The sequence below is a fragment of the Seriola lalandi genome, unplaced genomic scaffold, assembly GCF_002814215.2.
Source record: "Seriola lalandi dorsalis isolate HSWRI2012SDOR001 ecotype SW California unplaced genomic scaffold, Sedor1 jcf7180002054855, whole genome shotgun sequence".
Classification (NCBI taxonomy): Eukaryota; Metazoa; Chordata; class Actinopteri; order Carangiformes; family Carangidae; genus Seriola; species Seriola lalandi.
In genome coordinates, this window is record NW_019525408.1 from 888,889 (window position 1) to 906,520 (window position 17,632).

Below are 17,632 nucleotides of genomic sequence, written 5' to 3' on the forward strand. Positions count from 1 at the left end.
AAAAAATGCCATAACGCCATACTATGGCATAAAAATGCAAAATACGCCATAGTATAGTAAGGCAAAAAATTCAAAAAAACATCATCATATATTAAGGCATTAAAGGTCATAAAAACGTCATAGTATGGCAAGGCATGAAGCCGCATAGTATAGTCAGGCATAAAAATGCCAAAAAACATAATTTTATAGTATGGCTTAAAAATGCAAAAAACGCCATAGTATAGTATGGCAAAAAGTTCAAAAAAACATCACAATAAATGAATTCCTAAAAGGTCATAAAAACGTCATAGTATGGCAAGGCATGAAGCTGCATAGTATAGTAAGGCATAAAAATGCCAAAAAACATCATTTGATAGTATGGCATAAAAATGCAAAAAACGCCATAGTATAGTATGGCAAAAAGTAAAAAAAACATCACAATAAATTAATTCCTAAAAGGTCATAAAAATGTCATAGTATGGCAAGGCATGAAGCTGCATAGTATAGTAAGGCATAAAAATGCCAAAAAACATAATTCTATAGTATGGCATAAAATTTAAAAAATGCCATAACGCCATACTATGGCATAAAAATGCAAAATACGCCATAGTATAGTATGGCAAAAAATAAAAAAAAACATCATCATGTATTAAGGCATAAAAGGTCATACAAACGTCATAGTATGGCAAGGCATGCCACTACCTAGTGTAGTAAGGCATAAAAATGCTGAAAAACGTCATATTATAGTATGGTGTAAAAAATGTTAATAAAAGAAGATGTCAGTGCAGAGCCTTGTGAAATTTGAACCCATGACCCTCTGAATGAAAGGTGAGCGTCCAAAGTATTGTACCAAAGTTACCCCATTACTGAAATTTGGTAATGCAGGCCATAAAAATGTCATAATACAGTAAAACAACAAAGTATAGTGTGGCATGGAAATGCCAAAGAAACGCCATAGTATAGTATGGCAAAAAAATTAAAAAAAAACTCACAATAAATTAGTTCCTAAAAGGTCATAAAAACGTCATAGTATAGCAAGGCATGAAGCTGCATAGTATAGTAAGGCATAAAAATGCCAAAAAACATAATTTTATAGTATGGCATAAAAATGCAAAAAACGCCATAGTATAGTATGGCCAAGAAGTCAAAAAAAAAAGATCATGTATTAAGGCATAAACGGTCATAAAAATGTCACAGTATGGCAAGGCATGCAACTACATAGTATATTAAGGCATAAAAATGCTGAAAAACGTCATATTATAGTATGGTGTAAAAAATGTTAATAAAAGAATATGCAGGTGGAGGACCTTGTGGGAGTTGAACCTATAACCCTCTGAATGAAAGAGGACAGTCCTAACCATTGTACTAAAGTTACCCCATTACTGACATTTGGTAATGCAGCACAAAAAAATGTCGTTATACAGTAAAACGACAAAGTATGGTGTGGTATGGAAATGCCAAAGAAACGCCATAGTATAGTATGGCAAAAAATTCAAAAAAACATCATCATATATTAAGGCATTAAAGGTCATAAAAACGTCATAGTATGGCAAGGCATGAAGCTGCATAGTATAGTAAGGCATAAAAATGCCAAAAAACATCATTTGATAGTATGGCATAAAAATGCAAAAAACGCCATAGTATAGTATGGCAAAAAGTAAAAAAAAACATCACAATAAATTAATTCCTAAAAGGTCATAAAAACGTCATAGTATGGCAAGGCATGAAGCTGCATAGTATAGTAAGGCATAAAAATGCCAAAAAACATCATTCTATAGTATGGCAAAAAATTTAAAAAATGCCATAACGCCATACTATGGCATAAAAATGCAACAAACGCCATAGTATAGTATGGCAAAAAATTCAAAAAAACATCATCATATATTAAGGCATTAAAGGTCATAAAAACGTCATAGTATGGCAAGGCATGAAGCCGCATAGTATAATAAGGCATAAAAATGCTGAAAAACGTCATATTATAGTATGGTGTAAAAAATATTAATAAAGGAAGATGTGAGTGAAGGGCCTAATGGGAGTTGAACCCATTACCCTCTGAATGAAAGGTGAGAGTCTTGACCATTGTACCAGATTTACCCCATTACTGACATCTGGTAATGCAGGCGATAAAAATGTCATAGTACAGTAAAACGACAAAGTATAGTATGGCATGAAGATGCCAAAGAAACACCATAGTAATAGTATTGCAAAAAAAAAAAAAAAAAAAAGATCATATATTAAGGCATAAAAGGACATAAAAACGTCATATTATGGCAAGGCATGCCACTACATAGTGTAGTAAGGCATAAATATGCTGAGAAACGTCATATTATAGTATGGTGTAAAAAATGTTAATAAAGCAAGATGTCAGTGTAGGGCCTTATAGGATTTGAACCCATGACCCTCTAAGTGGAAGGTGACAGTCCTAACCATTGTACCAAAATTATTAACAGTTGGTAATGCAGGCCATAAAAATGTTAAAATACAGTAAAACAACAAAGTATAGTATGGCATGAAGATGCCAAAGAAACGCCATTGTATGGCAAAAAATTCCAAAAAACATCATCATATATTAAGGCATTAAAGGTCATAAAAACATCATAGTATGGCAAGGCATGAAGCTGCATAGTATAGTAAGGCATAAAAATGCCAAAAAAACATAATTTTTTAGTATGGCATTAAATGCAAAAAACGCCATAGTATAGTATGGCAAAAAATTCAAAAAAACATCACAATAAATTAATTCCTAAAGGTCATAAAAAAGTCATAGTATGGCAAGGCATGAAGCTGCATAGTATAGTAAGGCATAAAAATGCCAAAAAACATCATTTTATAGTATGGCATAAAATGCAAAAAACACCATAGTATAGTATGGCCAAGAAGTCAAAAAAAAAAAGATCATGTATTAAGGCATAAACGGTCATAAAAATGTCACAGTATGGCAAGGCATGCAACTACATAGTATATTAAGGCATAAAAATGCTGAAAAACGTCATATTATAGTATGATTAAAAAATGTTAATAAAGGGATATGCAGGTGGAGGACCTTGTGGGAGTTGAACCCATGACCCTCTGAATGAAAGATGACAGTCCTAACCATTGTACCAAAGTTACCCGATTACTGACATTTGGCAATGCAGGACAGAAAAATGTCATTATACAGTAAAACGACAAAGTATGGTGTGGCATGGAAATGCCAAAGAAACGCCATAGTATAGTATGGCAAAAAATTCAAAAAAACATCATCATATATTAAGGCATTAAAGGTCATAAAAACGTCATAGTATGGCAAGGCATGAAGCTGCATAGTATAGTAAGGCATAAAAATGCCAAAAAACATAATTTTTTAGTATGGCATAAATATGCAAAGAACGCCATAGTATAGTATGGCAAAAAATTCAAAAAAACAAGACCATATATTATGGCATTAAAGGTCATACAAACGTCATAGTACGGCAAGGCATGCCACTACCTAGTGTAGTAAGGCATAAAAATGCTGAAAAATGTCATATTATAGTATGGTGTAAAAAATGTTAATAAAAGAAGATGTCAGTGCAGAGCCTTGTGAACTTTGAACCAATGACCCTCTGAATGAAAGGTGAGCGTCTTAACTATTGTACCAAAGTTAGCCCATTACTGAAGTTTGGTAATGCAGGCCAAAAAAATGTCATAATACAGTAAAACAACAAAGTATAGTGTGGCATGGAAATGCCAAAGAAACGCCATAGTATAGTATGGCAAAAAATTCAAATGAACAAGATAATATATTAAGGCATAAAAGGTCATAAAAACGTCATATTATGGCAAGGCATGAAGCTGCATAGTATAGTAAGGCATAAAAATGCCAAAAAACATCATTTTATAGTATGGCATAAAAATGCAAAAAACGCCATAGTATGGCAAAAAATTGGCATGAAAATATCAAAAAACATCATAGTATAGTAAGGCATGAAAATATCAAAAAACGTCATAGTATAGTATGGCATAAAATTGTCAAGAAACATCATAGTATAGTAATGCATTAAAATGTTACAAAACGTCAAAATATATTAAGATATAAAAATGTGAAAAAACATCAAAATATAGTAAAGCATGAAAATATCAAAAAACATCATAGTATCGTGAGGCTTAAAAATTTCAAAAAACGTCATAGTATAGTAAAGCAGAAAAATGTCCAAAAACGTCATTGTATAATAAGGCATAAAATTGTCAAAAAACGTCATATATAGTAAGGCATTAAAATGTAAAAAAAAAAAACGTAATAATATATTAAGATATAAAAACGTGAAAAAATATAGTATAGTAAGGCATGAAAATATCAAAATAAGATCATCGTATAGTAAGGCATAAAAACGTCATACTATAAGTAAAGCATAAAAAAATCATAATATATAAGCATTAGAAGTTATAGTATAGTAAGTCATTAAAAAACGCCATGGTATAGTAAGGCATTAAAACTGGAAAAGAACTGCAGTGAGGATGAGAGATTATTTTCCACTCCTGCATGTCCAATCCAGTTAAGATGCATATCTGCAGATGCATCCACTTTACAAACTTTATTTAGTGAATACAAACAAGATCTTGATTTGTAAATATATATAAATATCTTGTGGAGCATTTCAAGTGCTCTTGGGGGCCCCCTAGTGGCCATGGGGGCCCTAAGCAGCCGCTTAGTTCGCTTATGCCTTGGGCTGGCCTTGGTTGGGAGTAGCTGAAATGCCATTGTTCTTGTCCAAGTTGTGTGTGAAATGGTATTTTGTTTTTTTATTTGACAGCCTATAATACCTATAAACCTCTAGAGGAAAATGGCAGCCTCATGTTAAGACTTTATCAAAGAATTATGAAATCCTCCTGAACCTGTGCAGTATGTTGCTATCCAGGAAGCTGAAAATGTATATAAGTATGCATTCAGTGCTTGTCCCTTGTGTTCCGGTGTCCTTGCTCTTCTTTGGTGCAAAATTTAGTTTGGTGAAAACTCCACATTGTTAGGCTGTGCATTCCTCCCACTGAAGGAGACCTCAGAGACCTCTTATGGCATTCAATATGTGCGCCCAAGCATAAGATCCAGATCCATTTGGCCGGGAGATCCACTGGGAGTGTCTGGGGTAACCCAATCTCTCACACCGGCACTCCACATCCAGAGAGCCATCTTTTCACTTCAAAACTGTGTCAGCAAAATGGACGCCTCAACCTAAGTATGTAGCCCTGCTACAATGTTTATGCGTCGAGCACAAGGGCCTTTGCTATTGTCTTTTGTGTATTCCCTGTGTAATTTTATGTACACCCTGTTTCTATGTCTTTAGAATGTAATTGTAGTAATAATAGCAACAGAAAAAAGACAGTTACGAAAGCCATGCATTGTCCTCCTCAGAGTAAAGTTACTTTAAACACATTTTTCCTGCAAATGTATGGATGACAAAGACAGTTATCAGGTAATAATCAAAAAGGGGTCCTGGAGATGTGAACATAACCCTCAGGTCTGGTGATTCTCATCCCACATTTCAAACTACACAAGTAAAAAACCAGAACATGTAAATAAAAGTGGATTTTAAAATAAAATATTTATTCAGAGTTGATTTGTGTCGGGGGGAAGATGCATTTTCCATCTTTCCATCCATTTTAAAAACCATTTATCCTCCTCAGGGTCACCGGGGACTTGAGCCTATCCCAGCACACATTGGGCAAGAAGCAGGGTACACCCTGGACGAGTCGCCAGTCTATCACCAAGCTCACATACATATAGACAAACAAACACAATCACACACTTCCCTCCTCTATAGCCCCTCCTAATGATCCCCCCTGTCTCCTGAACTGGGAGAGCTGAAGGTGAGTATCCCCCTCCAGTCATCTCCCTCTGCTTCACCAAGACAGACACTTGAAATAGACAAGGCACTATATCTTTTTTTTTTTTTTTTTTGGATGGGATGGGGTAGGATTTTCAAAAATGTATTAAACACCAAGCAATAAAATATAGACCAGGTGGGGTCAAATTCACTGCAACTCTCCAGGCTCCACAGCCAGTGTGGCTGTTGTGATGAGATGAGGACAAGGGAAGAGTCTAACAAGAGGAGAGAAGAAGGGAAAGAAAGTATCAATAATGCAGCATACACTGTATACAGCTGACAGAAAAATGGAAAACACATTGCCTGAGAGAGAGGAGGGCACTCCGAATTCTGGACTCAGTCCCTTGTTCCTAAGTGCCAGAGCATGAATTCATTGGTTAAATGATTTGAGTTTATTGTCAGCTGTTCAAATGCTTCAGTGCATTGGGTCTGCGTGATCCACGAGCAGAAATGTCAAGATAGATTTCTACACTTTTTAGACCGTTAAATCTCTTTAGCCATGTTTTACAATGAGCAGAAATCTTTAAATATGTACATAATGTTAATACTGTCTGTCATGTGTTTATTTAATGAACACATGGCAGATAAACACTGGTGTGCCTTACAAAAATAAATCTGGAGAAGGAGACCGAAGCATAATACAAATAAAGGGGAGCTTCGTTTTTTGATAGTATTTTTTTTAATGTTTATTTTCTTTATTTTTGGGAAATCTAGAAAAATCAGTTAAACGTGTTGCTTCAGGCTGTCAGTTTCGCATTTATTTCCTCTTGTTTGCTCGCTGGTGATGAACTAAAAAATGCTCTATAATGGAGCCCCATGGGAAAACAAGGGCCCCATTCTCCTTGTATTCTCTCCCCCTGTCTTCCTCTTTTCATTTTCCTTAATTTCATCCTGCTTTTTTTTTTTTTTTTTTTTAAATCTGGGGCTTCCCGTTCACTCTTATCCTCTCTTTCTCATCCTTCACTCTCATCACTCTCTCACCCATGTCAGTCTTCCTCGCTCTCGCTCTTCCACCACCCCTCCTCTCCCATTGCATCTCTTGTATTGTAAACAGCTCACAAAAGCATGACAAGGTCTCTGCTCATGTTCCCCCTGCCTCCCTCCCTGTTCTCCCAGCTATTTGTTATTGTCTCCTCGCTATCGTTTGTGTTTGTCTCTATCACGCTTTCTTTATTCTGTTTTTCCTCTGCGTCAGAAAAGCAAAAGTTAATTAAATATGGAACGAGATGGAGCAGCATCTCTTTAAACCATCATGTCATTAAAATGGCATCCCTGGGAGATCAGCTTAAAAGGAGTCGGAGAACAATGTCTTCTCAGTCAGATATTTATGGGCCTGGTTATGTAAACATGCTCCCTTTATTCTCTATGTATATTTCATGTAATTATCACTTTTTGTAGCGCTTCCCCCCTGAGATTTGTAGAGGCAAGAAGTTACTAGGGGAATGTCATTAGAAGAGACTATTGTTACAGCGCAGCTATGATACTGCGCCAGGAAAAAGGCTACATTCTCGTCCTGGTGAAACCTTTTATCTATATTTGACTTCATCATATAAAAATCATCAATGTCTTCTTACAGCATATCTGCAGCTGAGACTCAAAACTCATAGCCCACTCTTTGCAGATGCCCATCATTATTAAAAACCAAGAAACACACAGAGTAAAGTATGCAACAGTTTTTTCTCCTCCCTCCAGCTTTCATCTGATCTGGACACCAGGTTTGCAAAAACCCTGATGCCTCTTACTCAGCCCGCCCATGTGTCCATGTGTTAGAAAAGCTGAAGATCTGGAGTGAACTGGATTCCTTCAGCAGCAGAGGCCAGTGACTGGTGCTTGAAGGCCTGGGTGCCAGCTGACGGAAGCTGCTAATTAAGAGGGCTGGAGAGCCAGTGGGGTGCCTTATGAAACAGGGGCACCTGGGTTTCACAAGAGGGGGGCTGGATATCCATCACAACTCATCTGTGTTGCACAGAGAAGACTATAGTTTGCTCCAGCCCTATGCCACGTAGCACTCTTTCACTCAAGCATAATGTCAAATACGGCTCACACAAAAGCCCCCCCACCCCCCATCCCCGCCTGCGCCCTCTCTCAGCTTGTTTGCCATCACAGAGGGAGATGTTATTGCATGGCATGATGAAATTGCACGTGTCAAGGTGCATTTCATTCAAGCCAAATGCACTTAAATGCAGATGCAAAAAGAAACAGCTGTGTATACACACAGTCAGATACACACGTGTAATATAAAAAAATCACTCGCACAGGATCCAGACTCCCACATGCATAACTTAATGCCCCTCTCCTTTCCATTGTTCGTCGAGTCTTCTTCGCTGTAGGGTCAAGATGTCTCTAAGTAATCTAAGTAGCTCTGACTTAAGGGACAATATAAGGTCTGCCATGAGTTCTGTCATTACTGTTTTACCCACCAGAGGCAGATACAGCTCTCGACCACCACTGAACCTGCCATATTGCTATCCAACCTGACCCCACAGATGCAGTAAACCTAAGTGAACCACAGTTTCTAAAGTCGACGGCAATAACCACTGCAGAATTGCTTTTAATCAACGTCTGAAATGAGGGTGACTTGAAGCGTCGCCCCATGCTGATTAAATGTAATTGTTTAATTGCCAAGTGCTGGGAACCCATCCTAAGAGGATTCCAATGGAATTATTTAATCTCTAGTCAGGAAGTACACTGCAGGAAAAAGCAGAGGGAAAAAACGGAAGAACGGAAAAAGGCAAAAATCAAGCAGAAATAGTCTGTTTTTCTTTTTCTTTTTGAGTATGTCCCTCATGAAATATTAACAGTGGTTTACATTTAGTTAGCTGAGAAAGTGAACAGCCTACGCAGGGGAAAATGTACACTAAGTGATGCTATATTTTCAAGAGAGAGGTCAGAGTTTTGACCTGTGTCTGCAGATTAAAGTGGTTTGGTCTTGTCTGCAGGTTCACTTTTATGTTTCCAGCTTTACTCCAAAATAAAAGTGCAGTATATCAGTCATTGCTTGGTTGTTAAGAGTGCGGGTAAGTGAAAGCACTGCCATCTTTTGTGTTCTTCCTTATGCCAAACATTACAGTGGCTTCTGTCACCTTTTATTATCAATTGCGTAGACAAGATGTGTTATTTGGTTTGAAAACAAGAGATCTCAGCATTAAGTCATTCCAAGAAAGTGCTAAAGGGGAATCTCTAAGAGTTTAACTATGCAGAGATTCTCATGGGGAAATTATATAGGCACTCTCCCCCCCTCTGATCACTGACTGAGTCTCTGCTAATGGGGCTCTATAAACTTAAGGGGCACAGGTGCGCTCCATTTGGGGTCACAGCTTTTAGATACACTGCTTGGGGGTCGTAGAAATCCAAACCCCCCCTAATAAACACTTGCACATACAGACACAGAATATGATTAAAAAGGCACACGCACGCACACACACACACACACACACGCACACACATACACGAGCACAAAATTAGTATTTCTCATCTGTGGTTTTCATGGTGCTTCCACTCCCAGACAAGCTGGCATGATCCCCAATACATGCTCAGCCAGTAGCCAATCGGTTTGGCACACATGCCATGACATTTCAATCTATCAACAAAATCAATAGCGGTACTCCTGATATAACTGCGCACAGTGCAAGCACTCCTCACAGTGATATGGCTCTTGCTGTCGCATTTAGATACACAGGGAGTAAACCCAGGCTTGCCATTCTGCTGATAAATGCAGTTCTGTCATCCCAAGGGAAATGTGCCTGCATCCCTCTGGTCAGAAGTGTGCTTCTGTCCCCCCACCACGCCACAGGCGGAGAGGGAGCGAGGGGAGGTGGGGGAGGCCGGCAGAGGCCTGTTCCCTGCAGCTGTGCCCTTATTCCCAGCACCTGACCAGGGGCCCAGATGTGCACACAAGCAACAGTAACAATTTGAGCAATGTAAGTCCCCTGTGGGACCCAGGCACCTGCAAAATGTAACCCCACTATCTAACATGATGGCGTAATTACAGGTTTAATAAGTCTACATCTGGAAAGAACTTGTTTAATCTATCAAATCAAACCTACCTAGACTGGGGAACAATACAAAAATGGTATTGCACTCTCAGCATTTCATCTGCACATCAAACAAAAGCCACTCTGCACTTGGCACTGACCCAGTTAGCCGTCAGGTAGACAGCAACCACAGGTCATAACGCTGCCATGTATGTGCTTTCATTTATGTGTTACAATGCAGCACATAAATAAAGTGTTTGTTTTTTGTTTTTATTTCATGTCATAAAGACTATCAGCGAGTTATAGGGATGTGTTTATTTTTAAAAATTCTAAATTTAAATCACTTAAAATAAAACAATCATTCAAGTATTCATACAATAATTTTCTTTCGGCTGCTACTCTAATAAATCATTTACACAAACAATATACAACAAATGCTAAAGCATAGGACATACTGCAACTATTGTCTTTTTTATTTCTATGTGACAGTAAGTACCGATATGATTCTCCGAGAGTAAATCTGAAGAGAGCACCATCCAATTTTATAGACCTGTGGTTATTAGGTTACATTCTTCTATTACAATCGAAATCAGTCGGGGTGCAACAATATTTAACTTACAATTCAAACACAAACAATAAAGTAAAAGCAGTTAATGGGAACCATGGAAAACCTCAAAGACTGTCTTCACTCCATGATGAATGGAAGCTTAATCCTACAAGCACTGCACACGCAGGAAGCTGTAAAGGTTAATGGTGACATCTAGTGGCACAAGGAGACACACACCTGCTCTTCACAGTCAAATGATGTTTTGGTATTGTTTGTAAACAGATTACATCTTTATGACATAAATCCAAAAACTTGTAAAACCACCTAAAGAAATGAAAAATAAAAAAGACGCCAAGTGGTGGTTGTATTGCTCTGGAGTGGCAATATGATTGATAATCAATAGTAATACAATATAGTATATAGTTTCATAGCTCAAATAATTTGAATGTTTTGTTTGCATTGTTTTCCAACATTCCTGTAAAAACAAATTATTTGTTAATATGGGGTGATGAATGTGCAGAAAATGTGCTGAATGTATGAAGAAACACAATCCTTTACTAATGTAATTTAATGGAATGGAATATATTGTAACGGCAAAAAAAAATAAGATGAGGAAAAATAGCCTCTTGCTAGGCTTTGGTAAAACATTTCATTGTACATACATGTATACTTAATTGCACTTTGTGTTTTCATCACTGTTCTTGTGTCACAGCAAGAGTAGTAAACTTTCTAACAGCAGAGGGTGATAGTGATCTGTTTTACCTCAGCTGCAGCAAGGATGTCACAGTGGGCGCGACACTTCTTATGAACATAAATATAAATAAATATAGTGTATGTAAATTCAACATATAAGCTGCTTAATTGAACGAATTAAACATTACCCACAAATTGCTATTTAGCCTGGTAATGGTTATGTTTCATTTTCTAGAGAATATCTATCATATAATCGAGTGGACAATGAATGTGCTAGAGAATGTTTCTTGACCTTATTTCAACGGACAAACACAGAACAGTACAAAAGACAAAGCTGACAGGTCTCATTATTACATCGTCTGCATGGCATGTATCAATAGGCCTGAAGGAACGGTTGTGTTTCACTCTTTCGTTGTTTTTTCCTTCGACCAAAAACACAGCACTGGTAAACTTGTCCAGTTCTTGCAGTAGGTGGAAATTCTATTGTATCAATTACCATAATACTTTTGTTCAGATTCAGATTTTTTTTTTTTTGGCAGGATAATTATTTTCATGCTTATGATGAATGATTAATACACAGTGAACTGATTGACAGTCAATCACATTATTCTGTATAGTACCAACCTTATACATCATCATCCCAACACAATTGAGAGCCATTGATTATCGTCTATATGACAATCTGTGTTGCACAGTTTAGCTTCATCTGCTGAAACTGTGGAATTTATGGGATTTTTAATACTTCCTTCCAACGCTTTGGCACACTGTTCGTCCCCATCCATCCCCATCCGTCCGCTTGTCACTGGCCAGCACGAAGGACAGATGACGGGGGAGTTGTGTGCCGCTTCGGGCAGAGAATCTTGCTAAAGGCCCTGCGGAAGCTACTGTGGCAAAGTGGGTACAGGAATGGGTTAATAGCAGAGTTGAGCCACAGGAGCCAGAAGGTGACCTCGTACCAGTGATGCTGGATGCACCGCCCTCTGCAGGCAGCACGGATGATCATCAGTAGGGTGTACGGTGCCCAGCAGATGGCAAACACACACACTATGATGGCCAGGGACTTAGCAATTTTCTTATCCCTGGACAGACGGCTGGGCTGCGCCGCCCTGCTGGTTGAGGGATCGAGTTTACCCAAACTGGGAGAGGAGGTCTGTGAGTGGATAGAGCCTTTTACAGCCAGTTTCATCCCAACCCCCCAGTTGTGGGACAGGGGGATACCTTCCCCCTGGGCAGAGGCAGGTTCGCTCATTTGAAGGTGTAGCTGGGCCTCCCTGCTGTGGAACCTCCTCCTGCGTATGCTGAGGTAAATGCTGAGGTTGAAGAAAGCCACTGAGATGAAAGGAGAGAAAAACTCCAGCATTGAGGCACTCAGCAGGAAGTACCAAGAGTAATAGAACTCCGCAAAGCACTCATCCTTTGGCACGCGGCTTCTACCCACAGCCAGCTCCCAGAATATGATAGCTGGGCCGTACAGGACAAAGGCTAGCACCCAGACACCAATCATCTTGATTATGGCTTGATGAGTCATTCTCTGCCTGGCACGATAACTTACCTGCAGCAAATATAAGCATAAATCAGAAAATATATTTTGAACAATGCTGCCAGTATGGGGTCACTCTTGCTGCATTCTTGCTTCATTCATATTATTGTAGAAATATTATAGGGCAAAACAAGACTAAAAATCTCCATAAGTACACTCACTTTAGCCGTAAAAAGGTAGGTCATGTTTATTTAACACCAGATTGTTGAAGTAACATAGTAAAAGACCAATAACACACTGCATTAAGAGTAAACTTGTGCATTCAAAATATTACTAAAATACAATGACTAAGCCAAAGGTACTTAAAGTATTTAAAGTAAAAGTTCATATTGTGCAGGCAGAATGGCTCCTGTCAGTCTTATTTATTATTTTTCGTTCTAAAACTGGATTGTTTTTAGTGATGCATTAATGTGTAAAGAGGGTTTAATCTACAGTGGTGTATCATATTTTGTAAGCTGATCATATGTTTTGTATTTACATTAATGTATTAATGTGTAAAATCACTCGTAACTGCAGTGTAGTGGAGAAAAGGTACAACAATTGCCCCTGAAATGTGTCAAAGAACTAAGCAAAGTTCAATTACCTCAAAAGTCAACTTAGTTTAATACCAGCACTGTTTACCACAACACTGATCTCCCTGAGCTAATCACAGCACAGTGTTACAGTGAATATGGAGGCCACTCAGAAGCCATAAGCCACCATGTTTACAAACCATCCTGTCAAGCAGTGAAACAGTGAAGCCCTTCATCACTAGGCCTCCACTGAGCCCAGAACTGAGGATTTTAGAATATAACCAAGTATCAAGCTCATAACATTGGAACATATAATATTCATCCAGATACATAATTATATGTTTGTGAAATCAATAATTTCGCTGCAGAGACAAAACAAATGAACTCCACAATGTGTCCAACACTCTGACAGCATGCAGTACAGAAAAGTGTGTGAATGAGTGTTAAGTCAATGAAGCACCTCTCATGACCACTTGTCTCAATTAGTGTCACATCCTATGTCCCTGTCCACATTCTAGTTCAGCGGGCAGCGTACTCTACAACCTCTCCAGCTGCTCTGAAGATATGCCACTGTTCTGAATGATGAGAAAGTAACTGCGGTTCTTCTTCAAAGAAGATGAGAAATGGCTCCGTTTATGTTTGTATAGATTAACTGGTGCACAGTAATTCTCGTGCTGCTTCATGTAATGATGTAGCACTCAACAGAGAAGATCGGGTGCCCTCATGACTCCAATCTGAATTTTTTAACATTATCTTTTTAAATTGTTGGATTCCTCCTGAGACCCTGTAGGATGAATCTTAGCTCCTTCTTGTAACGGAAACTAACACATAATATATGATCTTTTTTCTTTATTACTGTGCAGCTAGCATTTTGTTAATGTGCTAACATTTCATCTAACTGCCAAATATATGCATCTAATCTGATTCCATCTTTTCTTTTCAAAGACAAACTTTGTCCTGTGACTGTTGACGAGCCTTTGTCTTTCAATGTTCAGAGAGAAATGCTTTTAGGAAAATGCTGCTTGGCTGCCGGTGGTCCGTTTCTGCTATGATTGATCTCTCCAGGTTGGAAGGACCATGGCACGGAGGAGGATCTCTATGATCAAAGCTAGCTAATTAAAGAAGAGGCTCTCTCTCTCTCTGGTGTTATTTGTATTCATTGCTCTGATGTTAAGTGTTTGCTTGTGAAAGGAAACAGAACACTCTCTGTCTACTATGCCAAGCCTCATCCCACCTTTGAGTCAACACACTGTGTATAGGATATAGTCAGACGGCTAATGCACAGACAAGTCACAACAAAAGATTCAATGGGGTGAACAGCTGCGGCGGTTTGGAAATGTATGTTAACTATTAGATACGTGCCAAGACAGCCAGAAAATAGAAAAATCGACATTAGTGTCTGTGTAAAGAAAAATAAAGCAGTGGAATATAGATTGAATTATTTAAACCTGATGAGGTGGAAATTAAAAGTATTTAATTAATTCAAGTTTAGTCATCGAATGTTATATCTTATTGACAGCCACGTGTTGTTTTCTGCCTATTTTCTGCAGCCCAGTCTGTCCCAAAGTCGAAATGTGACTTTTTTTTCTTTTTCTTTTTTTTTTTTATCTTCGTCATGGGGAAGGACTATAATTAGGGGTGGCACTGGGCCTGAATGGGTCAGGAATGATTAACCTCTGCAGATGGGCACATTTGAGAGAATGAGGTGGTACTGCCCCTACCAATGACCTGGGAGACTCACTAGTCAGAAATTAAGCCACAAACCACAAGCAGCGAGCATGTGAATAGCTACAAGGGAAAGAGCATTGCAGCTTTTACCATTGTACTTTACATGCTTCATTTGAATGTGAAAAAAAGTTATTTCTCTCGGGAAGGAAATGGAGAAGGGAAAGTTATCCCAAGAAAGTTTAGAAATAGCTCTAAACATATTGTACTCTAGCATAACTTAATTTAACTATGACAAAATATAATTTCCCTGTATATGGCAGGATACTGTGTGTCACAATCCTACATTCACATTATAGGTGTGTGTTGCAGGACGTTCCACTCACCGCTCTGGTGACTGACAGGAAACGGTCATAGCTGATGAGGACAATGCTGAAGACAGACGCAGAACAAAGCAGATAGTCCATGACCAGCCACAGTTTACACAGTCCTCGGCCCAGTGTCCACCTGCCTGTGAGGATGTAGGGGATATAGACTGGGATGCAGAATGCCCCTACAGAAAGAGATCAAAAACCAAGGCATGTACAGCACATTTTCAGTAATGTGCAGCGATGTGAACAATTTGCTCGAGTATAAACAGAAAATCAGTAACAATACAGTAAAGCACAGCTGCAATAATGTAAAATATGTCTAAACAGGAGAAGTTATAACTGTACATTAATAAACACTTCCAAATGTTCTCATATCTGCTTATAATTACACCATAGTGGGTTATAAACCATGTATTAAATGTTAATATAGCGCTTATAAATACTAAAGAACTGGATTAAAGATAGACTGTATTAAAGTGCTACCATAAAAATTATTTTTTTTTACCTCACTGAACTTTAAATGAAGGAAGAAGGATTACAAATACTGATGAGTGAGTGTAAAATAGCAGATCATAGTAAGATTGTTTGCAAAAGTTAAGCAAGGAAGGAAGGAAGGAAGGAAGGATCTGCAGCTGCAAAATTTTTTGAATGTCCACCTATTAACTAAAAGCTTTACTTGGTAATACACATCTAGCACGGAGAGACTGGCTGCCACACGCAGCAGCATCAAATGTATTTCAAGGATTTCAAAACTGCACTCATCATATATCATATCACATACAGAAAATGCCCTTTATGACAGAAATGTGAAATTCACACTTTATTCTCTTATTTCAGAGTTTATTAAAAAAAAAAAAAAAAAAAAGATTAAGGTTGAACTCACCTACAAGAAAATCTGACACTGCCAAATTGAGGAAGTAGTAATTGCATTGTCTTCTCAAACTCTTGTCCACTTTAAAGGCCAAAATTACCAGTGCGTTTCCCAAAACTATCACAACAACCAAAGTCACCATCATCATCATCAAAATGACAAATATGGGTCCTGAAAACACGAGGCTGCTCTGGACTGCACTGTCAAAATAGTACACACTGGAGTTGGAATCTGTTTGCTCCTCCGACATGATGTAAGGTGAACGACGCGGTCCTCAAATCCTCAGTAGACCAGCTGCTGATCATTAGAAGCCAGCAACAGGTGCCAGGCGAATTGGACTCAGCATCCAACACCCCCATAAAAGCTCAGACAGCCTCGCTTTCTTGTTCAAACTAAGCACAGTGACCAAGAAAATCCACGAGAGAGCGCACAACGCTCTCCACAAAACGCTGCCTGGACACTTGATGAATTGCGCATTTACCAGTAGCTGCGGGAGGTAACGACCCGCTGTAATGAGATTTCTTCTCCAAACGATCGCGGAATAGATTTTAATCACACAAGTAGATATATAAATCATTTCCATGATCCGTATAATAACCTATGAAATGACGTGATATTGGCACAATAAGTTGTATACAGTAACAAGACACAAAAGTTTGGTTTCCACTCTCACTTATGTGAAATGAATGGGAGTTAGCTGCTACATCTCTCCTCTTAAAGTAGGAATGGTGTTCATCCAGCATTATCCCACACTTTGTTGAATGGAAAGATGTTTGCAGCACAGCAAATCTGATTATTTATCAATTTGACAATGTGTCATTTTATGTGTCATTTTCATGCTGTGAATCAACACAGGGAGTGTGCTGTTTGTTCAATAGTCTCAAGTCATATCTGGTCCCATATGAAATCCATTCACGAAAACCTCATATTTGATTCACAGGTACACATCCTCCAGTTGAATAAGCTTGCGCACACAGTACCACGCAAGCAAGCAGTCTATATCAATTTTAGTAGTTGCCTCACAACAGCATGCTGGGATATGATGCATGACATTCATCGACGTGGAGGCATGACAAAATAAAATTTGGCATTTACAGATGGCATTAGGATGCAACCTCTATGTGGATAGATGATCTGGATCAGGATAAATGTAGGCCTATGTTAATGTCAGGTGTACATGCAGAGATCCAATTGCAATTGTCCAGATAATTTACCAAGATACAGATCATCAGTTAACACCAGGTGTAAATAGGGCCTTCCCTCATCCCACACTGAACAAGGTAATAAGAACTTTACGGTTCAACTATAAACAAACAATAAAACAACTAGAAAAGCAGGTGTTTCGGCCTCTATGTCTCCTCCATGTTCATTTCTTTTGTTTCTTCACAGCTGATACAAGTTTGATATTCAAGGTTTTCACCCAGTAGCACTTGTATGATTTATAAACTGGGTTACAGCCATTTCTCTCCCAAAATAAATCTCACTCTCCACTTTTCCCTCCCACCCTGCCAACAGCCAGCACATTCACTCTGGCTGATATGAAAACCTGCGCAAGCCACCAGCAGTATGATGGCCAAAACAGGAGCGAGTGGGAGGCACACATACTGGGGCTCTCACTGAAGCCTCATCAACACGCTTTG

At 38.5% G+C, this 17,632-nt stretch overlaps 1 protein-coding gene across 1 annotated transcript; it reads right to left on the minus strand.

Annotated features, from left to right (window-relative positions):
* Positions 1-10,256: 10,256 nt before the first annotated feature.
* On the minus strand, positions 10,257-16,402 carry LOC111670497 (histamine H3 receptor-like). Its single transcript, XM_023427226.2, has 3 exons — positions 16,005-16,402; positions 15,137-15,303; positions 10,257-12,585 (listed from the first exon to the last, which is right to left on the minus strand). Exons 1-3 carry the CDS (start codon positions 16,240-16,242, stop codon positions 11,833-11,835), a joined length of 1,158 nt encoding a protein of 385 aa, XP_023282994.1. The 5' UTR covers positions 16,243-16,402; the 3' UTR covers positions 10,257-11,832.
* Between the last annotated feature and the right edge of the window lie 1,230 nt (positions 16,403-17,632).

What these genes read in the sequence shown, in the direction of transcription:
- LOC111670497 (XM_023427226.2), bottom strand. Translation starts at nt 16,242, where the DNA reads ATGTCGGAGGAGCAAACAGATTCCAACTCCAGTGTGTACTATTTTGAC. An exon ending in AGTGTCAGATTTTCTTGTAG is followed by an intron (nt 15,304 to 16,004) that starts GTGAGTTCAACC and finishes CTCTTTCTGTAG; the next exon opens with GGGCATTCTGCATCCCAGTC. An exon ending in TCCTGTCAGTCACCAGAGCG is followed by an intron (nt 12,586 to 15,136) that starts GTGAGTGGAACG and finishes TATTTGCTGCAG; the next exon opens with GTAAGTTATCGTGCCAGGCA.